Source organism: Quercus suber, unplaced genomic scaffold (genome assembly GCF_002906115.3).
Source record: "Quercus suber isolate HL8 unplaced genomic scaffold, Cork oak 2.0 scaffold_138, whole genome shotgun sequence".
NCBI lineage: Eukaryota > Viridiplantae > Streptophyta > Magnoliopsida > Fagales > Fagaceae > Quercus > Quercus suber.
Window position 1 is genome coordinate 357,677 of NW_027069600.1, and position 25,365 is coordinate 383,041.

General features: G+C 33.4%; 3 protein-coding genes and 1 long non-coding RNA gene across 4 annotated transcripts; 1 reads left to right on the forward strand and 3 right to left on the reverse strand.

The window, feature by feature from the left end:
* Positions 1-9,923: 9,923 nt before the first annotated feature.
* On the forward strand, positions 9,924-13,263 carry LOC112017541 (succinate dehydrogenase subunit 5, mitochondrial). The gene is made up of 4 exons (XM_024050005.2): positions 9,924-10,185; positions 11,804-12,114; positions 12,202-12,387; positions 12,991-13,263. Exons 1-4 carry the CDS (start codon positions 10,005-10,007, stop codon positions 13,045-13,047), a joined length of 735 nt encoding a protein of 244 aa, XP_023905773.1. The 5' UTR covers positions 9,924-10,004; the 3' UTR covers positions 13,048-13,263.
* A 913-nt stretch (positions 13,264-14,176) lies between these two features.
* On the reverse strand, positions 14,177-14,912 carry LOC112017545 (uncharacterized). Its single transcript, XM_024050009.2, has 2 exons — positions 14,742-14,912; positions 14,177-14,626 (listed from the first exon to the last, which is right to left on the reverse strand). Exons 1-2 carry the CDS (start codon positions 14,910-14,912, stop codon positions 14,177-14,179), a joined length of 621 nt encoding a protein of 206 aa, XP_023905777.2.
* Positions 14,913-19,107: 4,195 nt separating this feature from the next.
* Positions 19,108-21,712, reverse strand: LOC136068871 (uncharacterized). The gene is made up of 2 exons (XR_010630172.1): positions 20,448-21,712; positions 19,108-19,535 (listed from the first exon to the last, which is right to left on the reverse strand). It is a non-coding gene; the product is annotated as an uncharacterized LOC136068871 (long non-coding RNA).
* A 2,050-nt stretch (positions 21,713-23,762) lies between these two features.
* On the reverse strand, positions 23,763-25,322 carry LOC136068872 (uncharacterized). The gene is made up of 4 exons (XM_065776665.1): positions 25,189-25,322; positions 24,917-25,039; positions 24,493-24,755; positions 23,763-24,379 (listed from the first exon to the last, which is right to left on the reverse strand). The coding sequence occupies exons 2-4, from the start codon at positions 25,035-25,037 to the stop codon at positions 24,269-24,271; spliced, it is 495 nt and encodes a 164-aa protein (XP_065632737.1). The 5' UTR covers positions 25,038-25,039; positions 25,189-25,322; the 3' UTR covers positions 23,763-24,268.
* Positions 25,323-25,365: the final 43 nt, after the last annotated feature.

Sequence of the window (25,365 nt, forward strand, 5' to 3'; positions counted from 1 at the left end):
CCCCACAAAGTCCAACTATTCAAACCACATCCACAGAAGTTATAACTTTGAAACCCATACAGAACATACAAGGAAGCAAAAACCTGGACTGTTCTGGAATTTAAAGAGCAGCCATGTTTAAAGAATGCAAATTTTCACCCTATACAATTGCCCAATAATGAATCACAATTTATTATTTATTTTTATACATGCCAATAACAATGAGTCACAAATTCACAATCATATAGACCAAAGCTCCAAAATACACAATAATAAGTGCAACAAACTGACGATCTTAAGTTCTAAAAATTTTTCATGAGTGCAAGTTGATGGCAATAGAAAAAGGAACTAGGACAATCATGCTGAGCAATGCTGAAGTTTATTAAAACCAGACAAAAGCAGCCTAAAATACACACAATGCAAGCACCAATTTTGCATTTACAAAGTGAATTTTAAATTCTTGGAACACATAATAACCTGCCAGACAACAATGAGGGAAGAGACAGTTTACATATTTACGCTCCAAATAAAGAGGACAAAATTGATCTAGAAATGCAGACATCGATCCAACATACATGCCTTAAAAAAACTGCCAAGAAACAAAATCCATAAAATAAATTGAACAAGGGACAAGATCATGTTCAAGGGTAAAAAACGTGAAATCAAAAAAGAATGATAAGGGCTTTCTTAGTGCCCAAGAGCAAGAAAAGCTACAAAAGTATATCACAATGTTTCCTCCTATAGCCAAATCATGATTAAATCTTTGAACTAACAATATATAGCCAGACATAATGAAACTCCAGTGTTTAGCAGAAATGAAGTTGCAAGCAAACAAACTAAAGAAACACTCAAGCAGAAATATTATTCTTCACATGCTGGGGAGAGAATAATGAGATCAATTGATAAAAAGAGATTATTGTCTTAGGTCCTCTTAGAAAGATTCAAGACTTCTATGCACTCTGTTGCACAAGTAAATCACCATTTCCAGTCCTGTAGACACGTCAAGATTGTAAGTCACAACTTCCCTTTCTGTAGACGCATCAAGATTCAAGACTTCTGACTAACAACAAATAGCAAGACATAATAAAACTCTAGTTGCAGGCTGCCAAAAAATGACATCAATGATGAAATAGACAACAAATAGCAAGACATAATGAAATCAATTGATAAAGAGAGATTATTGATTTAGGGGTAATAAAATCATAAAAACCCTCATATCCCAGGGCATGATCCAACAATACAAGAGAAAACTACATAACTTTGAAACCCTACCAGCTCACCTGTAGAGTGCACATAAGGACACACAGGCCTAAACTTCCCTGGTATTTAGAGAACAACCACATTTAAAGCATGCAGATCTTATCGTATATGGCTGCGGATGACAATAAATCACCATTGACTAAAGCAAAAAATATCATGAGGTTGTAGAGAAAATGAGAAATCCAAAATTGCAAATCTTAAGAAGTTCTAAAATGTCATGATGAGTGCAAATGGATATCAATACAAAAAGGAATCAGAGAAAACATGTCGAGAGTGCTGGAATTAGTTAGAACCACAAATGCAGCCTCAAATACCCACAATAGAAGAACCAATTGTCATTTACAACGAGAATTTCTATTTCTAAATCCACAGTAACCAGCCAGCTCACAATAAAAGAAAAAAAAAAAGTTTGAAAGGGGCATAAACCTATACTTTTAAGGCATTTAAAGAGCAGACATGTTTAAAGCACAGCTACTGTTATCTTCCATGACTGCCCAAAGACAATAAATCACCATATCAACCAAAGCTCCAAAAACCATAAGAGGTTTTAATGTATAACGAATTAATCAATTATCTTTAAATTCTAAAAAGTTGTAAGAAGTTCAAGTAGATGGCAGTAACAAACATGCTGAGCAGTGCTGGAATCAGTTCAGACTGCAGAAATGCAGCATGAAATACACACAATACAAGAATCAGCCACCCAACAATAAGGGAGAGGAAAATTTACTTATTTGTGCCACTAAAGAAGAAAAGATCAATCTAACAAACCAACTTTGCAGTATCAAATGCCTTAAAAACTGATAAGTACCAAAATCACTAAAATAAATTAAAATGCAATAGGATCATGCTAAAGTAAAAAAAAAAAAAAAAATTCAGATACTTATAAACAAAAGGTGAAAAGGTACGAGAAAAACCAAAGATTCTGTCGAAAATGACAATAAATCACCATTGACTAAAGCAAAAAATATCATGAGGTTGTAGAGAAAATGAGAAATCCAAAATTGCAAATCTTAAGAAGTTCTAAAATGTCGTGATGAGTGCAAATGGATGTCAATACAAAAAGGAACCAGAGAAAACAATTTGAGAGTGCTGGAATTAGTTAGAACCACACAAATGCAGCGTCAAATACCCACAATAGAAGAACCAATTGTCATTTACAACGAGAATTTCAATTTCTAAATCCACAGTAACCAGCCAGCTCACAATAAAAGGGAAGAAAAAAAAGTTTGATAGGGGCATAAACCTATACTTTTAAGCCATTTATAGAGCAGACATGTTTAAATCACAGCTACTGTTATCTTCCATGACTACCCAAAGACAATAGATCACCATATCGACCAAAGCTCCAAAAACCAGAAGAGGTTTTAATGTATACCGAATTAATCAATTATCTTATATTCTAAAAAGTTGTAAGAAGTTCAAGTAGATGGCAGTAATAAACATGCTGAGCAGTGCTGGAATCAGTTCAGACTGCAGAAATGCAGCCTGAAATACACACTATACAAGAATCAGCCACCCAACAATAAGGGAAAGGAAAATTTACTTTGTGCTACTAAAGAAGACAAGATCAATCTATAAAACCAACTTTGCAGCATCAAATGCCTTAAAAACTGATAAGTACCAAAATCACTAAAATAAATTAAAATGCAATAGGATCATGCTAAAGTAAAAAAAAAAAAAATTCAAATACTTATAAAAAAAAAAGGTGAAAAGGTACAAGAAAACCCTAAGATTCTGATGCTCAAGTAGATAGTTGTGAAATCTTCAAACTAATAACAAACTTGGTTCAACAAGGGATGCATCTGGCTAACTCACATTCAGTAACAAGGATATCAATAAAAAAAAATCTAGGATATCCAGAGACAAAAATTAAATCCATGTAATTCCAAGAAAAGCTTTATAATCTGCTCCGAAACAAAAGCCTCGAAAAGGAATTACAGGCCCAAATATTAGAAAGAATTAAATCAAGAATCACTATAATCATTATAGGAGAGAACAAGAAAAACAGGAGGAAAAGAGAGCTTATTGCCAAATCAACTCCACTTACTTAAGCTGCCCAAAGGGGAAAAAAAGATCAAACTTCCTCTAACCAATAAATAGGTAATGCCAGATTAAAATCCAAATTAGATATAGGGCAAGTATCAATAAAAGCAGAGAATAACAACAGAACAAGTCACTAAGACAGCTGCACAAGCACAGAATGAAAGTACAATCACTCAGTGGTGCAGGCATTAATTTCCCACAAGAGCAAACTGAAAATACATGCATTCCAGAGCTACAATTCAGGACAACTCAAGTTAAAAAATATTTGTTTTCAAGATGAAAGAAAAACAAGAGCAACACTACTCAAAACACTAAATCGTGTATGATTGAAAAGAGACAATCAAATTAGCCTTAATTAAAACACTCACATTACATCAGACCCATACAAATAGATAAATCCAGATAATGCAAACTGACGATACATAAAATCCAGTCTCAAATTAAAAGAATACAAATTGAAATGTGTATTAAAAAAAAAGAGCAAAAGATAACAAAATAAAGAGTCAAGCAAGTAATTAAAGAGAAAAAGCACCAACAATTTCTTAATGAAAATAAATCACAATACTGAACAAGCTCAAAAATACATAGGTTGTAATTTAACAAATTGATAATATTAATTTTTGAAAAGTTGGGATAAGCCGACAACAAGGGAAATGAAAGTTTACATATTTATCCTCCTATACAAAAGAACCAAACTGACCTAGATGCCAAATTTACAGCAAAAAATGCCTTGAAAATTAGCCAAGCACCAAAATCTATAAAACAAATTGAACAACCAAGAATAGTAAAACACATTCAAGGAATAGTATATCAAAATATATATATACACATATAAGAGAAGAGTGAAGTTGAGAAAATAAAAGGAGTTTCTCCATTGTCAAATTCAATTATACAGCCCAAGCACAATTTTTGAAGTAAGACATTTACAAAAACTCCATTGCTCAAGTACTGCATTTAAAAAATAATATAAGAGATCAAGAGAAAATTTTTAAATTACTTTGTTTGAGGAAATGGTATATTAAAAGACTCATAAGCAAAATATGAGATCAAGAGAAAATTAAAATTGTCTTTGTCCTCACCAGCATACAAAGAATTGCAGGAACAATGAAATTATTCATCACAAAAGAATAAAATAAACATCATCCGCACATAAAGAAATTTAAATACTTATGCACCTCTAGTAGAGAACCAAATCGATCTATAAATAAGTTTGCTGCAACAAAGCCTTAATAAAATATTATCAAAAAAAAAAAAGCACCAAAATCTATATAACAAATGGAACAAGGAACTAGTATACTTTAAGGGAACAATATATTAGAAGACGTATGCACAAAAGGTGAAACCAAGAGAACAAGAGAAGAGTTTCAAATTTCAGACCCATAATTACCAGCCAGCCAACAACAAGGGAAAGGAAACTTTACATATTTATGCTCACATAGAAGAAACAAATTGGTCTACAGAAGCTTGCTACAACAAACGCCTTTACCAAAAAAAAAAAACCCACGTACCAAAATCTATTAAATAAATGGAACGAAGTCATTCCTTGACTCTTGTTAATCTACCTGTCCCTAGACAAATGCCTTAAAAGAAACCATGCACCAAGTCATTCCTAGAAAGCCTAACTCATGCCAATAACAATAGGATGAAACAAAAAACTGTATTATTTTCCCTCGGCAACCATATTAAGGTCATGATCTTTTTGTTAATCTACCTGTCCCTCAACATCAGGAGGCATTACCACAATCAAACTGAATAACTGAATTTCAAACAAGAGAAGACAAAGAAACAAGAAGAATTGCGAGGGAAATTTCAAGCCCTCACTAGGTGAGACATGAATTTATGGCTGTCTGTTCAGGAAACAAAACCCTAAGAGAAGAAGTTACAGGCCCAAGTATTAGAAACAATCAAAACAAGCCAAAAAAAAAAATGTATAATTCTTATGATTGCAAAAGAGAATAGTGAAAGCGGGAGGAGAAGAGGGCTCATCAACAGATAAAATTCAGTATCTTAAGCTTCTAAACCCAAAAAAGACCCAGTTTCTGTAAACAAATGATGAACAGATTTTTAATTTTTAACATGCAAATTGCATAAGTTGCGAAACAACAAATGAGAGAACTATATACTTCAAAAGAAATTGAAACAAGGAAAAAGTATTTAAGTTCTCATAATTGCAAAAAAGAATAATTAAAGCGGGAGGAAAAAAAAGATTATCACCTAATCAAGCTTGGCTGCTTAAGCTGCCAAACACAGAAAAAACAAACACCAGTTCCAGTAGACATATAAGGAACATATTTTTAACATGCACAAAGAATCACAGGAGTTGCGAAACAACAAATGAAAGAGCTACTATATTTCAAAGATTGCAACAAATTTTAAAGATAAATCAATTAATCATCTTAAATTCAAAAAAGTTGTAATAAGTTCAAGTAGATGGGTGTAAAAACATGCTAAGCAGTGCTGGAATCTGTTAAGGCTGCAGAAATGCAAACTGAAATACACACAACGCTAGAATCAGCCACCCAAAAATAAGGGAAAGGAAAATTTACATATTTGTGCCACTAAAGAAGACAAACCCAGATAATCTATAAAACAACCAACTTTGCAGAAACAAACGCCTTAAAAACTGCCAAGTACTAAAATCACTAAAATAAATTAAAATGGAATAGGATCATGTTCAAGGGGAAAAAAAATTTCAAATTCTGTTGCTCAAGTATAATAAAAAATTTGGTTCAACATGGGATGCATCTGGCTCGGAAACTGAAGCCTAGAAAATCAATCACGGGCCCAAATATTAGAAAGCATTAACTCAAGAAGAAGTTCTTCCTTATAATTCTAATGATTGTAGGAGAGAAAAATGAAAACAGTAGAAAAAGAGAGCCTATTGCCAAATCAACTACACTACTAAAGAAAGATCCAACTTCCATTAAAATCCAAATTAGATATGGGGCGAGTATCTCTAAAAGCAGAGAATAACAACAGAATGAAAATGCAATTCCTTAGTGGTGCAGTGCAGGCATTCATTTCCCAAAAGAGCAAACTGAAAATACATGCATTACAAAGCTACAATTCAGGACAAGCAACACTACTCAAAACACAAAAATCATATGTATGATTGAAAAAAGAAAAAAAAAATTAATTAATACACCACAAGTGAACCCCATTACATCAGTATCAGACCCAAACAAAAGATACATTAAACAAAAGAAAGATCAAGGTATTGAAAGATATACTAATTTACAACAACAACGACAGCAAAATTCCTCATTACAGTGCAAGAAGAAAACAAGCGGAAGATTGAGAATTTGGGGAACAACGCCAGTCGCAGCACCAACCTAATCGGAAAACCAAAAACAAAGAAATTTGAGAGCAAAGACGAAGAAAACCTAATTGGAAAACCTAACACAAAAAAAAAAAATATATATATATATATATATATAAGTAATGAAGAACTATCGGCGTTGGGGTGATGATATATTTATACCCAATCCTTTCCGACTCTAACTCGGCAAATGAATTGGCTTAAAATTAACGCTTTTAATAAATAAGATAGATAAATAAATAAAATTTAAATTAAAGCATTCCGCTTTTTTTTTTTTTTTGAATATATAATAACTCGTTTTGTGGCACGTGTCTTGCACGTGCAAGTGGATTTTTTTTTAAATTAATTAATTAATATAGGATTTTTTTTTTTTAAAAAAAGTACTTAAACATAAAATAGGTGTTAAACATATAAATATTTATTTACTATGATAATTTCTTATAACCTATTTACCAAAAGGAATATTTTACTTACTATAAAATTTTACAAAGAATGATAGAGAAATATAAATGAATAAATTATTCAACTTTAAAGTTTGGGGGGAGTGAAACTACCTCAAATATAAAGGGAAAAAGTCTGCAAAAAAAAAATTGTGTAAAAAATTGTGTTTTTTTACTTTAACTAGTGTGTTTAAAATAAAAAAAAAAAAACCAAGAAAATTGTATGTAAAATGTAAATTTTGGCTCAACAAATTGACTAAACAAAAAAAGAAGTCTAAGAACACAACAAAATGTCACAATATTTTCACAATACCTTCTATTTTTATCTATTGTGAGTCTTGGCCTGATATTTAATTATTTTATTCTAGAATAATGGTAAGTCCACAACATTCTTACAACATCCTAAGTGTCAAATTATTATTGATTTTAAATTAAGCCAACCACTTAAAATTGTGCATTTGAAAGAAAAAATAAAAATAAAAATACAAATAAAGAAACCTCAAACAGTGAACTTTGGCTCATCAAATTTGACTAAACCAAAAAAAAGAGTCTTGAAACACAACAAAATGTTACAACATATTTCACAAGACATTTTATTTTTAGTTGTGGTAGGTCTTGGTCTTATATTCTTTTTTTTTTTTATTATGTCCACAATATTTTGACAATAAATTGTTACTAATTTCAAAGTGGGACCACCACTTTAAGTATGCGTTTGGATAGAATCTGCGTTTCAAGGTATGTGTTTTGGTTTTTTTTTTTTTTTTAAAAAAAGAAGCACATTTATGTCAGGTTTGTGGGTCCCATGCACTATTCACGGGACTCACAAACATCTTTTTTTCATCAAAACTTTCATTAAAAATGAGTCCCACGACTTTATTCACACAATTAAAATTTATTTTGCTACAATATTTTTAACTTTTAGCAAAATAAGTAATATCTAAATACACCCTAAATTGTGCGTTAAAAAAGACAAAAAGTCAACTCCAATAAAACTATTAAAGAAAAATAATGTTCAAGACATCAATGAGTGATTTTTTTTAAAATTATTTTTAGAAAAATAGGCCATGTAAGATAGAGTAAATCCCCTACTTTTAAGCTCAATACTAGTTGAAATCCTATGTGTTGTATAGTTTCGGTCATAAACTTATAACATGTATAATTTTAATGAAAAACACTAATTAATGATTAGAGAAATGCAATATTGGTCGGACTAAGTCATATCTTTTACTTGTTTAGATAACAATTAAGGTGAAGTGGGGTAGGAACAATGAATAATAATTATAACACACTAATATAATGGCATTTTTTTTTTTTGGGGTAGAATTAATATTATCACGTAACATGCTAAGATGTTCTCTTCCTCTTTTTCCCATTAAAAAAAAAAAACATGATAAGATGTTTATGTTAAATAGGGTAAATTGCAAATTACAATCTTAAAATTTAGGGGTGTTTAGGTTTACACCCTAAAGTTTCATAATTTGAATTTTACACCCTAACGTTTCAGAATTTGAATTTTATCCCTTAAAGTTTGGGAATGTTTTGATTTAACACTCCAAAATTCTGAAACTTCAGGGTGTAAAATCCATCACTCCCAAACTTTATAGTATAATTTGCAATTTACCCTTAATTAATGTATATAAGCATAAAATTAACATCATACTATTGCAGGAATTACTATTAAAATTGCAATAATATTTTTACTTTAACCTCAAGAAAATCATCCGAATTTACAAATTAAGAACTATCCACATTTATAAACATTATAAAAAAAAAATGAAAGCAAAATTCATTAAAACACACACATACACACAAAGATACTCTGAATTAATGGATTAAAAATAATATAAATTTGTAAACATTAAAAAAAAATTAGAATTAGAGGTAAAGCTGAGGCACTCACATGAAAATTGAACCGACTTTGACAGCAAGTCACTACTACAAAATTCTTAGCCATCAAAAAAGCACATGGTTTTAAATACAAACTTGTGTATTCCCATGGTGGGAGGTTGAGGAAAGAATAATTGACACAAGAACATAAAATTGGAAGGCTAAAATCTTATCTAGAGCTGATGGAGAAAGTGTTTGTTAAATCAATTCTTCCTGCTTGTGTCTGATATTTAAAGCACATGGTTTTAAATACAAACTTGTGTATTCCCATGGTGGGAGGTTGAGGAAAGAATAATTGACACAAGAACATAAAATTGGAAGGCTAAAATCTTATCTAGAGCTGATGGAGAAAGTGTTTGTTAAATCAATTCTTCCTGCTTGTGTCTGATATTTTTATGAGCTGTTTTCTTTAGCTTTACAAGTCCATAAAATAAATAAATAAATAAATGCTCTGGAGAACTTGCTCAATTCTCCAACCGCCAGGCCTTCAGCCAAGTCCAGCTTAAGCCCATTCTTTTTTTTTTTTTTTAACCTCACCAAAGAAAATCAAGCCCAATAACATTTAAAATTAAATCAGCTAAATTACAAATTATACTTATAATTTGAGTTATTTAGATTTTATACTTTAAAATTTTAGAATTTAAATTTTAACTCTTGAAATTAGGGCGTATTTAAATTTTACACTTTAACATCTAATAATTTAAATTTTTTCTTTTAAAATTTGGAAGTATTTAAATTTTACAACTTAAAATTTGAAAATATTTAGATTTTACACCTGAATTTTTAGAATTAAAAAGGGTAAAATTTAAACATTTAAATATTTTTTAAAGTAAAATTTAAATTTTAAAATTTAATGAAAAAAAATGTAAACACCCTATGCTTTAGAGGGGAGTTTGCAATTTAGCAAAATAAATAATAAATAAATAAACCAAGTTTTGTCAACAAATGCCACGTGTTCACCTCAAACAAAACCACCCAAAAAAAAAAAAAAAAAACCCTCTTCGCTTGTCACTAACTCAAACTTTTCTTCTTCTTTAGAGAGATACAGAGACTCAGAGAGAGAGAGAGAGCTGAAAATGGATAAAAAATTGATTGTTCGATCACTGTATCGCTCACTTTGCTCCAGATCTTATCATGTCGCCGCCGTCAGCCACACCCTGCTCCGCCACCGCCACCACCAACACCAACACCACTTGGCTTCTCCTTCTCGAAGCCTCTTCAATCTCTCATCCCCATCTCCCAATCGCCTCCTCTCTGGTACTACTCTTCTCTTTTCTATTCCCAATCTACTTCCGATCAATCCCAAAACCCATTTCTCACTTTTCATCACTTTTTATATTTTTTTCGCTGAAATCGCAAACTTTAAGAATTAGTCAAAACTTGGGTCTTTTTTTTTTAGGTGGAATCTTTTTATCTCGTCTTTGGGGTCTTAGGATTTGGTAAACAAATGTGTTGTACCTGGTATTATGCAATACATGATCCGTTGTATGTCTTAAAATGTTGTCCTTAGTACATGGTGTTATGCAAGGCAAGCACTTGAGCTCAGTGAAAAGCATGTTTGTGTAATTTGAAATGCTTAATGTTGACATGTCGTGTTTCGAAACCTGGTCATGAGGTCGTGGTGGTTCCTTCCTTTGCATTTATGATTTCAGTAATGCTAGGGACACAACTTTTTTCATAGACTTGTGGAGGTTGTAAGTTGTGATCATTGTGATGTTGTTCTCGCTCATTATGGAATTTAGCGGCGTATCTAATTGGCAAACATGAATGTATAGTGGCAAAACAATTGCTGATTATAGAGTATGAAACCTATTTAAAGAGAGTAAGATAATCTAATTGTAAAGGTTCTCTTTTATTTATGGTTAAAATCTATTGCCTTAAGAAAAGAAGAGAGACAGACAGAGTAGCTTTGAACTTTTAAGGCATCTTAACTATTCTAGTGCCTTTACGCCATGACCAGGATTTAGATGGAGATTTAGGTAGGGAGGAAGTAACACAGGCTATGTAATGGGTGTCTATCTTCAAGTGGTGGATCAGTTATATATCTTAGAATTTTGTCCTCGGTACTTGGTGTTAAGCACCTGAGCTTAGTGCAGAGCATTGTTATGTAATTTAACATGTCTAATGTTGTGGTTGGATTCCTTACCATGATTCCATTGTGGTCCATTTGCGTCTATAATATCGGTAGTGCTAGAGGGACAACACTTTTCACAACTTGTTGAAGTCGTAAGTTGTGATCAACACCATTGGATCCAGTCAGAACATGATATTTCAGTAATTTGTGAAAATAGTTTTCACTAGAGTTATTGTTATAATTTTGTGTACAATGCTAAGTATGTCAATAAGAGTTTGACATATTAGGGTAGATAGTTTGTAATCAGCCTTACGCTTTTTTGGTTATGTTAAGGAATTTGTTTGTGTTTGTGACTGTGTTTGTGCGTGTACACTTGAACCTGTTGAATCAACAATAATATGTTTTTAGACAGTAAAAAAAATATGTATTTATGAGGTTGTGCCATAAAGATGGTCCCCAAGGCATGAGAAAATCTATGAACTTCATGGGCTAGGGCTGAGTTGTGCCCTGTGAAAGTTCTATGATTAGAGTTTGGCCAAAACATGATAGTACTTTGTTAAACTGCAAAATAAATAGTTATAGATTGTATTATATGTGCCAGACTTGAACAATATTTTATGATGTGTAAGTAATTTTGTCTTTATCGTGCTTGTGCTTCCTACTCGGCATGTGGACAGTTAGCAGCAGCGTTTCCACACAGTTAGCTTAGTGGGTTAACTTTTAGTTGGGCTTAGATGTGTGATATATGATTGTTATTGGATGGCTCTTATGTACTGAACTTCTCGTGGTGCAACTCCACAGATTGCATGTCTCCTTTTTCAATGGGTATTGGAAGCAAGAGACTGTATAGTGAAGGTGTAACTCACATGCCCACCATAAAAGACCCTGAGCTTCATAATGTTTTCAAGGATTTCTTGGCTGGAAATTGGGATCATCTTCCTGACGCTCTCATCCATGACGCAAAGGCAGCATTGTCTAAAAGCACTGATGACACAACTGGCAAAGAGATTTTGGCCAATGTTTTCCGTGCCGCTGAAGCAGTTGAGGAATTTTCTGGTATTCTTGTAAGTTTGAAGATGGAAATTGATGACAGTGTTGGGATAAGTGGGGAGGTAATGTAGTCTGTATGTTAAATTGAGGACTTTTTATCCTTCTGTCTCTCCAGTTCCTGTAGTTTGATGATCTGAGATTTTCTGTAGAATGTAAAGCCCATGCCAGATGAGCTTACGAATGCCCTTCAGGCAGCTTTCAATCGCTACACTGCTTATTTGGATGCATTTGGGCCTGATGAGACCTATTTGCGGAAGAAAGTAGAGACAGAATTGGGAACAAAGATGATACACTTAAAGATGAGATGCAGTGGCCTGGATTCCGAGTGGGGAAAGGTAATCAAAATTTTTACAAATACCTTTGAGAGTTTACTAAACTATTTTAGTTAGGCAATGCTTAGAGTAGATACTACTGACTTACATACTTCATGGAACTCATTTATTGTTGGGTGTGCCATAAAACACTTAATTGCAACACCTGACCAATTTTTTAAATTTAGAACATAGATGAATCATGTATCATTCTGACTTTTGAGAAATGCATCCAAAAACAAACAAAAATGCCTATGTGAAGTAACATCTGCAATTTAATTTTGGTTCTTTGTAGTCTTGTAACATAAATAAAATTTTCTCCTAACTATTTGGGCTAACCTAGGAGGAGTATTCGTGGCCAAGGAATGACCTGTCTGAAGAATAATTATTAATTTAACTGATAAACACCCCCTTTCCTCTCTCTTTTCAAAGAAGAAAGTGCATATATATGATTCATCAGCCATGAGATTTCTGGCTTTTCTACTTTTCCATCTGCGGGATGTGGCATTGGCATGTATCAGTCGAGCTCCATAACAAATATTTAGCTCATGTACATAACATGTCAAAACTCTAGTGTGGCTCGTCCTATAAATGAGTTACTAATACAATTTGGCTCTTTGATTGCAGGTTACAGTTCTTGGAACTTCAGGACTCTCTGGATCATACGTTGAACAAAGAGCTTAGACCCTTAGTTTCTGAGAGGTTTAATGTAATTGTGAGCATTATGTATGGAATCTTTTTTTTTTTTTAAGATTTGGAGACAGGCTGGTATTTTCTCTTCTTGAAAACCTTCATGGTTTGGGTTTAATGGTGGTTAAATAAGAGTGCTATTTGTCAACTACAAGGAAAGGAACATTGTGGCACCAAGTTTGTGATGTTTATGCTTTTGAGTTGACCCCATGATGCTGTCAGTTTTATTTATTTTGACTGAAATGAGTTTGATCTATTTCATTTTGCTTCTGCTGACAACACTGATTAAATCAGGGACTTACTCCACGTTTTTCCCGAGACTTAAATAGGAAAATTGTTCAGGAAAATAAGCTCTCTGATTTTTTGAAATGTTCAATCCATCCTTAATATATACATGGCCATCTGTAATATTCTACGATCCTTCGTTAATCTGTCACAAAGGTTCGCGCTCTGATTGCCTGGTGCGACAAAATGAATAGCACGATACCATCCACAGCAATAAATCGTTTGTCATAACATGGTTTGATCTTACAGTCTTAGCTTTAAAAGGTAGTGCTGCAGAATCAGAAGCTACCTAATTCTTAAAGAAAATTTCTACATGTTTTCTACCTTACATAAAAGGACAAGCCAAAGCTGAAAAGTTAGTAGATTTTGATTGATACATTTTATCTTGAATGCAGAAATTATGATGTTGTTTTGGTTCATTTATGGACTTGAGCGGCTTATCTAATTTCCTAACACGTATGTATGGTGATAAAAACCAAAAAATGGCATGCTCACATCTTAAGTTAGGAAAACAATGAGTATCGAGGTTGAAAACAAAATTTATTCTTATGAAATTGTTGTCTTCCATAACCAATGGCCGGTGCTTGGTCGGCCTACTGATCTCTCACATTATTATACATAAATAGCCACCTCCTGCCCCACGGGCCGGGGCGGCGGAAAACTCTTGAAGTAATGACTATCAAATGCTTCCGTCTGGGTTGAAGCACTGATGATACAGTATGAAATCTATTTAAAGAGAGTAACAACATCTAGGCTGTAAATCTTCTCTTTTATTTGATCACTTTTTTAAATCCGTGGACTGAAGAAAAAGAAGAGATATAGATTAACTTTGAGCTTTTTAAGGCATCTTAACTATTCTGGAGCCTTTACGCCATTTCCAGGATTCAGATGGAGATTTAGGCAGGGGAGGAAGTAACACAGCCTTACGGCACAGGCCAAATGGCCACCCCTCACAGTGGCACAACTCTCTGATTATTGATCGCCTCCAAAATTCTTGAAAATCAAGGCCATTCAAGCTGGAACTGCGGGAAAAGTTGGACTTGATGGAATAATATGCTTCCCTACTCAGAGCACTCGAGCAACAAGAGAAACAACTTCCAACAGTCACAAATTCTTCCATGCCATCATCTTCATCATCAAAACCCTCCTTTCTTTGTCCTGATCCGTTTGGAGTCATGTACAATTCTCCAGTCATAGGAGAGTAAACCCAGGAAAAGCTATCTGTCAAGGTGCTAGGCCTGCGCTTCAACTTTTCCATGGCTTTACTTCTAATAGCCGAAACAACAACCTGTGGAAAGATCAAACATAGTAACAATAACCCAAGAACATGTTTAGTTGTTAGGAAAAGAAATTACCAATAGTTGATACAAAATATAAATATGCATATGTCAATAGTATTTTACTTCATGTTCTTCATTAAAATCACTTGTTGTATACTCCTCTTCCAAGCTAGAAGTCGAAAGCCGCCTGCCAAAAATATGGCAGTTGGAAAATTTGTCCTTCAAAGTTGCAGTGAGGAATTGGCATCTCTTGGAAGAGTTTGGTGGTGACTCTTCATGATAAAAGACACTCATGGTGGAGGACTAGTTGGGTAGAATTTTTGTGGACATGAAAATATATTCACAACTAAAGGCTTTATTTAATCCACAACTGCATTGAGTTTCAAGTTGACAATGCTTTTCTGATAGTGGCCTTGCAGCTTATTGAAAATACTGCTTTGCATCCTTTGGGGTAAAGACAAAGTCACAAAGGGTAAACAAGCATAGGACATTCTAACAAAACACACTATAGAGACCCATTTGAGATTCTAGCATGTTGCTTTGACCATTAGTATTATCTCAAAAATTTAGGACCCAAGAATTCTTTAAAAATATATATATATACAATCAAAGTTTTTGATGTTTCAATTTAACCTTAATACCTAGTGAACTAGGACATGATACCTAAACACAAAGCTGTTGAACAAATTTGCTAAGAATGACACTCCTATGTAACTTGATTTAGGGGAAAAAAGTGAATAATAACAAAGAAACAAATTATTGGCCCCCATCTCAGTATCACATTCCAACCAAAAATAATTACCTGACTTAAGAAGAAATCCAATTATACATAATGAGAAAAAGAAAATACTACACTAAAAACTTTCAATCAAATCCTCAAAAATCTCATTAAAGTGACTCTTTTTATTGAGATTTTTCGTGGATCAAGACCAAGATCTGGTCACGTCGAAACTATTTGGCAACTAATCCGAATTGATAGCATTATTCATTGCTCCATTTATAACGTTCAGACTTTCAAAATCATGTCATTAATGCGACACAGCATAATAAATCAGGGTCGGTTCGATAAACCAAATGAACAGAATTTATTTCAACAACATCGTAACAGAAAATTTATTTCTAACGGCCATTTTGTCTGACTTTTTTTTTTTTGTTTTCCCATTTCAAACCTTTTATTATTATGGAAGAAGCCTGGTGGGATGGGAAAACACGCACCACCCACCAAGATGTGGATGGAAAGGTATTAATAAGTGGCCATATCCTATGGTAGGGCTTTTTTTCTGGGAGACCAAAATGCTAATATACTACACAGAGTAATTAAGATCCTTTGATTCAACTTATTGACATATTTTGATATTTTCAATACAGATATTTAGGGTATGTTTGATAATTATTTTTTTTCTTTATTTTCTATTTTTAAAAATAATTTTTTATTTTTAAAAATTAAAAAACTTATTTGGTAACTCAAAATGGGAAGAAAACAAAAACTGTTCTCAAAACTTAATTTATGAAGAAAACAGAAAACATGCAAAATGTTGTTTTTAGTATCTAATTTTCAATAGGCAAAGAAAACACGCATTTGATTTAATGAATCTGTCTCATTTAATAAGTTAACATTATAATTCAAATCTTAATAACAACATATTTTAGTTTTTTTTTTTATTTCAATTAATCAAACATATTTTTTATTTCAAAAATACAAGAAAATTGTTTTTTCTCTATATTCCTAAAAACAAGTTTTTAAAAATAAAAAACAAAAAACTGTTACCAAACATAACATTAATGTTCAAATCTCTTCTTTCTCAACTATTCGATGTATCCAAAAAAATAAATTGAGACAGAATAATTTGTTAAACTTGGTCTTTAAGTAGGTTATTAGCGAAAAGCTCAAATAGAAAATTGATATAAGTTTTAGGTAGGTCGTTTAGTAGTTATATTATAATGGAAGAGGCACATTGATATGCTTTAGTAGTCATCATATTATAATGGAAGAAACAAGTTGATACCCTTTAATAGTTTTTTTTTTTTTTTTTGAGAAATACCCTTTAATAGTTAAAGGATGTAAATTATAAATTTTGAAAGTACAAATATCAATTTAAAGCATACTTCTTGTATGCGCGGCACATAAGATGCCATGAAATGATGTCAAAAATACTTTCTTTGGCAAAAAAAGTGAGGGTGCGTTTTAAAAAGCACATTTAGAACTTTCACCTAAAAGTGTGGTCTAGTAAACCACCAATTTGACGATGGAAAGGTGTTAATAAGTGGCCATATCTTATGGTAGGGCTTTATTTGGGAGACCAACTTTCACCTAAAACAGTGGTCTAGTAAACCACCAATTTGACGATGGAAAGGTATTAATAAGTGACCATATTTTAGAGCATCCACGTCGCTGTGGCATAATTTATGCCATTTTACCACGTCAAAGATCTACTTTATTATTTTACCACATTATTTTATAACATCTCATTTATAAGATATTTTATTATTCAATTCTAGACATTAAAATAATATTTACTACACATTAAAATAATATAAACAACACAATAAAATAATATATCTAACACAATAAATAACAACCACAACACTACTGTAGCCACCGCCGCCGCCACCACCATGGCAGCCACAATCCATTGCAAAACAAAAGACTAAAAACAAAACCACCACCACAACCACCGTCATCAACAACCCACCATAGAACCCATTAAAACACACTTAACCAAACCTAGAAAACACAGCAACTCAAACCCAGAAAACACAACCAAAACCCACTAGCACCAGCAACCCAAACCCACAAAACTACTAGCACTGCCAACCCAAAGCCACGAATCCACTTGCACCAGCAACCAAAACCCACTAGCACCGGCAACCCATGATTGCGATCTCACCTCAACGCCGATCTTCATGGCTTCGCTGTCCTTGGCACCAAGCTCTACCTCGCCTCCATCGCTGATTCCTTTGTTCTTTCTAGGTTTGTGATGATTCCATTTCTGGGTTTTGATTTGAATTGAGAATTGCAGTTTTGATTTGAGGAAAGAACACTGATTGGGAAAGAGAGAGACAAATTGTGAGGAGAGAGAAAAAATCAGTTAAAGAAGGGAGAGGAGAGAGAAAAGCTTAATAAAAAACAATATTTTGGTTTACCACTTGTGTCCGTATCGTTGCAAATTTGCAACGATACGGACACAAATTGTATAATTTTGACACATATACAACATCTGATGGGAGGTGTTTTTAGTGTTTGGTGTGCCAAATATTTGGCATTTGGCACATTTTGCACATCTATTGTGGGTGCTCAAGACCAAAATGCTAATGTACTATTTACAGTATGTAAGGAAAAATAGATAAGACTCTTTAGCTCAACTAGTTGGCATGTTTTGGTATTCAATAGAGACATTTAATGTTCAAATTTCCTTACTTTCAACTATCGATGTATCCCAAAAAAATTGAGGCTGAATAATTTGTAAAATCTAGATATTAACCCACACACAATAATGTAATTTTAGATTTAAGAAAAGAAAAAAAAAATTGATATAAGTTTTAAGTAAGTTAATAGTGAAAAGTTGAAAATGTGAGAGATCATAATAGAAGAGACACATTGATATCCTTTTGAAAGTTTAAGAATGTAATTTGTAATTTCCTAAGTACAAATATCAATTTAGAAATGATGTCAAAAATACTTTCTTTGGCAAAAAAGTGAGGGAGGGTGCATTTTCAAAAGCACATTTAGAACTTCCCACTAAAAAAAAAAAAAAACAGTGGTCGAGATCTAGTAAACCGCCAATTAGATAGAGGCATCGTTCTATAGTCATTAGACCCAAATTTTCCAGTAACTGAAACAATCATCCTCGACAAAATCTTACTGAATTCTTTAATTTCTTATCTTTTAACCTACACAGAACCGATTTCCAGGTTTTTGGGAAGAGTGAAAATTGAAAGGGCCAGTGACCCAGCAGGACTAGCAAATCAAACTCGTATACATGGATCAATTGAGGTCCATCTCTTTCACTTTCAACTTTCAAGCCTCTAAAGATAGCCTAAACTTCCTCAAAGCAGTATAATATTCACTTTTTCCAGGATATTATTCAGCTCTAGGAAACAATAAAAATGATCGAACTGCTTGCATAGAAAGAAAGTGTGAGGCCTGAAATTAAGCCTACCGTCCATTATATCTACTATGCACCTTAAACAGCTTGACTGCATCATTCTTTTCAGAGGGCAATTTTAGGAACACGACATTTTTTTTTTTTTTTTTTTCGTATGATTGAAATAACATCACTTTCATATGGATTTAACATTAACATCACTTTTATTATGCACAAATCACAACAAACCATGTCAACAGATATAAAAAATGTTGTGTCCTTGTTCTTATTGTTTTTCTGGAGATTGGATACTGTTGTGAAAGATGTATCAATAGTTCAAAACAAAAGAATGCAAGGAACCATACAATATAATCTGAGTTGCCAAGTTACCTATAAAAAAAAAAAAAAAAAAAAATATATATATATATATATATATATTCTGAGTTGCCAACTTGTTCCAGTACAACGACCAAGTATATATGTGGGAATTCGTACACAAACAACATAACATACAAATTTTTTACACACCTAATCGACAATACATGGCCACATAAAGAAAAGTTTGTCAAGCTGACATGCTGTCTGATTCTGATGTCCACCAAAGCAGCAAAACCTGCCTTCCCAGTGCCCACTAGCGACTTAAACGCAAGTGAACAAAGCATATCCACAAGCAAATAGATCCCGCAGCATTGTGTTAAGGGCATATCTACTAGCAATTAGATCCTGCAGCATTTTGTTATGAGCACTCCCTCATGTTTCTTCCATTATTGAACCAGCCAGTGGTCTCCAATCAATTGCACAGGTTTTTAATAAAAAGATCTGCAGCCAGCATCTGTAATTTATCATGTTCATAAAAACAAAAAACAGTCACCTCAGGCAGAGACAAATTGAAAAAAGGGCAAAGGCTGACTAACACACAAATTCAAGAAACAAGGAAATGAGAAACAAATAAAATGCTGAAGTGTTAATAAATGTTCATAGTTAGATTAGAGAAACATCTCATATAACATCAAGCAGTCTTCTGATCAAAGTAACATTGACAAATAAAAACCTTATACCAGAATTTGTAGTATAAAGTTTAACATTTAATCCAGTTGGAATATTTCTTGAGTTCCTGAAATGATAGAGACAATGACTTTAGCAACAACTGAAGTCCAGGTTAATTATTAATATTGGGAGATCAAAAGTGCCTCTTAAAGTTCTCTCCATTTTAATTTCAAGCACATTGATTCACTGAATTACTAATGTTCAAATTGTTTAATAGAATATACCTCACTATTTTAGAATTATGGAAGCATATTAAAGACCCAGATTTGTGAGATTATACAACAGCACATAAGATTGATGGATACAAACCTACATTTCTATGCATTGCTTTCCTTGTTTTTAACTTTATACAGGAAGGTTATAGAGACAGTGGGAAGTATAAAACGTTTGGACCTGATTAGCTCTTGGAAAGGGTGAAGTAAAAGAAAAGGAAATTGTTGAATTGCTTAAGAAAATAGATTCCTTGCTTAAGCTTTTCTTTACTTTTTCTTTCCACTTCCTTCACCTTTCCTAATATCCAAATAGAGTGCAAACGTCACCGTGAGGCATGAAGAGAAAATCAGAACAATCAAGCAAAAAAATAAACTTTTAGTTCTTGTACTCATTACCAGTTCAAAGAGATATGTTATACAACATCATTAAATTAACAAAAAAATGAATAAATATCACAAATTTAAAAGTATTTAAAAAAAAGTACCTAGCAGTTCAAATGGGAGACTTGTAGAGTTGCTGAGACGTAAGAGCAATGAGAGACTGAAGCTTAGCAACAGCATTAGTCTTATCAGGTGGGCATTTAGAGAGAGAAATGTTCAAAGAGTAAAGAGCCTCATCAAGCTTGCCTGCAGCCAAGGCTGCACATCCTGCTCTGTAAGCTTCATCTGCCAATCGGGCATCATACTGAGGCCTTGGACTTGAATCCGAGCTGGCATTCTTTAATACAGAAGAAGAAGATGAAGAAGAAGAAAAAGAAGAAGATGGGGACTCAAGCCTAGCAGTAGCACGAGCATACTCAAGCTTAGAAATGGCTATATCAATCTCTGCCATGAGAGCCTCAGGTGCTGCTGGAATAACCTTAACCCCATCAAAAACACTCCACCTGGGGTTTTGTTCTCCAGAACCCATCTCAATTTTTTTTCTTGACTATGATTGCCAGTACTACAACAACAACAACAACAACAACCATTCCCAAGTCCGAAAATTTTGGAGTTGGCTATAGATCCTCAACAGACTACTTAGAGTCAAGCCACATGCATTCAAAAAATGAATTACAATACTCCTAACATATTAGCACAAAATAATTCGACAATTTGACCATCCATCTTGGTAAATTTTGCATGTGAATAGAAAAACTTTGAGCTTAAGCAAGCTAGACCCAGAGGCCAGAACTTGTTCCCAATGAATACCCAGATGTATGTGACACAAACCCAAATCAAACCTAAAGATAATCACCAATATCAGCCCTGAAAGCTTCAATTTTGAACAGAGAATCACACTCTATTAATTAAAAAACTTCAGATTTTCATGGGCCTTAAGTTGAGAAGGAACAAAATGTATGAAGAAAACGAAAGATTGGGAATGGTCCCAATTTATTTGTTACCCAGAAAAGATAACTCTCTCTCGGTCTCTGATCCAACCTTGGCATTCAATTCCTAATTAGAAAAATATAGAATGAACTCTAATTTTGTGTTTCTTCGAAATAGATGAATAAGAACAAGTGTTACCTCAGGAGTCAACACCAAGCAAGCGTCCAAGGTTTCATGAATACATACAGAAGCATATGCAAATATCCTGGCTCTGTGCCTTGTCGATCGCTTAAATTGATTATCATTGAAAGATAGGATAAGCTCATAAGTACTTATTACTCCATTCTTCAACGTACTACTATTTAAGATCTCAATCTCTTAAATTGATTATCCAAACTCCTATGATCTCTTATCAGTAAAAAAAATTATTAGAAAAAAAAAAAAAAAAAAAAAAAGTCCGATAGACAATTCTACTTGGATTAAAGGCCTCCTCGGCCACAGGCCGAGGAGCATTCCCTCATTTGTAAGAAAATACTTAGCCATTTTTAAAGATAAGTTTGGGCATGGTGATCAACGGCCAGCACCTAAGCCTGTCAGCCCACTCTCTATAAATGTATTGTTTGGGCTTGTTGGGCTGAAAACCCAACACTCAATTCAAATTGAGTCCCTACAACCCATATGTTTAAGTAGAGACAAAACTAAAGGACAATCCGGTAAAAAATAAATTTTAACACCCACTAAAACACGGCTAAAAAATAAGACAATTTTCCTATTAATTTTCAAATTAATCTTATTCACTTATAAATTATATTTTCAAAATAAAATTATATATAAAAAAAACACAGTTTTTTTTTTTTTATAGAATAGGACCACTAACAAAAAAAAAAAAAAAAACTCATCGCACGCGCCGAAGCGCGTGTGATGAGGCTAGTATATATAACTGAGTTGCACAACAAGAGGAAACAAGTGTAATACCTAAGATGGGAGGAGGAAGGAACGACGAGGCTGTGCGAGCGGCGTGAGGCAAGGGGCCACTGTCTCCAGCGGAGGGAGGCGACTAGAGCTAGGGTCTGTTCAATCACTCTCTCTCTCTCTCTCTCTCTCTGTGCGTTTGTGAATCCAAATTCAAATTGCAATTTTGATTTGGAACCGGGTTGAGATTAAGATTTGAATTTGGAACAAGTTAGTTTTCTTGCCCCGTCAGTTAAAAAAAAATGTCATTTTATTATTCTTCGCCTATAACGCTAAAATTGAGGGACTAAAAATAAAAAGAGTTAGGAAAAGAGTCTGATAAAATATTTAAATGTGGGAATATTTGGGTGTGTATGGATTGGTTTAGGTTACGTTAAAGGTGTTTTTTTAATCCAATCCAACAAATTGGATTGTTTGAGAATTCTCTAACCTAACACAATTCATGATAACTTTAAAAATAATCCAATATTTATTTATTTATTTTTAAACTAATAAACCCGAGCCATATGTTTGAGTTGGGTTGGTTCTTAAAAAAAAAAAAAAAAAAAAAAATTTCAAATTCAGTCTAGTGGTTTAATTGAGACTATTTTATCATGTCTAATAAAATATTAAATTTTCATACTGAAGTTGAGCTCTGCTTATAAGGCATAGGTGGGGTGCTTCTCTTGTCAATGTGGGACAAGTCTCAAAGACTTCCCATGTCACTTGAGGACAAAGTCGTGAGGGAATAGAAGCTCGGGACGTTGCACTCTCAACATGCCCAAGCCTGCCCCCCAAAGTGAACAAATAGATTGTGTTCCCACATTAAGTATCAAACTTAATAACTTTGTAATCAAGAATTCTAAATTACACCTAGTCTCCTAGAGGATCATTATGGGTTTTTTTTTTTTTTTTTTTTCTTGGTTGATGAACAACACTTTAGATTCACAATTAATTTTTTGCTTAATAACACAAAATTTTAATTACTTTTTTCTGTTCCCTCAAACGTTTCTAAAAATATTTTCCAAACCAATGCTCTAAGGACATCTATTAACTTTTTCCTTATTTAAAATAGACATTGTTTTAGCTTTATTATTTACAAAGACATTATTGTGATTCCAAAATAGGTATATGAAAGCCTAGCATTTTTTTTTTTTTTTTTTTTGAGAAACATGGTGAAATGTTCCCACCATTTCACCCAACCTTTTTAGGTTGGTCCTATTTATGGACTTAGCATTTTAATTCTCCTTTTTTTTTTTTTTTTTCCATGTATCATTTATAAGGCAATAACCTGAAAAACTTGCTTTCTTTGTAAACAACAATTTTAGACCATCCTAAATGTTTTTTTTTTTTAAATATTAAATATCGTAAATGATTATTATCATATTGCTATGTATATGCACCTAATTAAATTGTGCTAAATACTTAAATAAATTATTTTCCTTTTTGGTCTAAAGTCTTTCATCTATATAATTTAGGTAAGTTCATGTAGTTCTTACCATAACAATCTCATATTTAAGCAAATCAACTCCCAGAAGAAAAGCCAACCAAACACACTTGAATTGCAGCCCACAGACCTCATCTGATATTTGTATACAACAGTGGCTCACCTATGTAGCAAGTGGTTACTCTTGTCAGTCACACAGAGAGAAACAGCATTAAACAGTGACAAGGTATTCACATGCCCATGATGGTAAATTATTTCCATAAATTACTTCACATTCCAACTACAATGAATCATTTTGCAGATCAATGGAATCCACAAAGAAAGCGTTTTTCACCGTCTAACTGATGTCACCTTGCCTTTAGCACCAGAAGACGAACGCACTTGAGTGTTACAAGAATTGACTGATGAAACAAAAATGAGACTGTACCATCCCCACTCACACTGCCCTCATCTCTTCTCCCTATTTCCTCTTTTGTTCCACAAATACAACATATAAGGAGCGGATAGCTTCTTGTGTGTATGTTATAGTAACACAACAAAGTTAAGCTGCAGCTCGCATTTCATACCGTGTCAGCCAAATAATGTTGGTCAATCTGATCAGGCAGTGATGACACCAGAAACCCATGGTACAACAAAGGGTGCAGTTGGGTGTGAATTTCTATATGAGTCAGGATACTTGTCCTTAAAATTCAGTCTGGGCTTTTCCGCCTGTGTTTTGATAAAGTAAAAACAAGAATATTAGACTAGAATGAATCAGGAAGAAACTCAATATCACTGAGCAAATAAGTGCCAAGATAACAAAGAAATAGCCCGATACTCACAGATTTGAGCCAGCACTCTTGATGTTTGTGTTGATAGATATCTGGAGAATGACAACCATCCTCAGACGGGCAATAAACCCAAATGTTACATTTCTTTTCACCTGGCTTGGCATGTTTAGCATGATCCAAGCAAGCTTGACAGCAGTCAGCTGCGCTTTCTTTATGGTGGGTAAGGCCCCATCTAACAGCTGCACCATCATAATCCGTATGAAGTTGAGGATGGCATTCCATTGGTATTGGCCTGCCAGGTAAAATTTGATCCTCTGGAGAAGAAAGTATACCTTTGTCAATGATATTATAGATCTCCACCCGACAAAAAATGTGTACAATACACTTCTTAAATCTAGCATACAATGAAAACTGGGTTTTTTTGGTGTGAGAGAGAGGGAATGGGGGGGATTGAGAGGGACAGAGAATAAATTACCTAAATCTTCTACACCCTCAGGTTTATCATCATGCTCCTTGTTAACAACTTCACCAGGTATCCAAAGGCCAATTCCTTCAGATAGCCCTGCCCAATCAGACTCCAAGGCTCTTACTATCATCCCTATGAAAAAGCAGTTCAGACTATTAGCCATCGGTCAAACAACGATTTACCAGCATTTAAAGGATCAAGCATGGGGATCTTTTAATGTTTTTTCCATACAAATAGAATCAAATACCAAAGAATACAGCCTTTGAAAGCAAAGACAATACCCGCTTCCTCATATTGGATAGTTGGATTCAAAGTCCCTTTGTTAAGGGTTAACTGCTTAGCTTCTTCTAGTTTTTCCCTCCGCCAACTTTCAACTGCTTCTGTTTATTTAAAAAAACAATATTGACAAGATAATAGCAAGAATGAGCCACCGTTATTTATCAAAAAAAAAAAAAAAA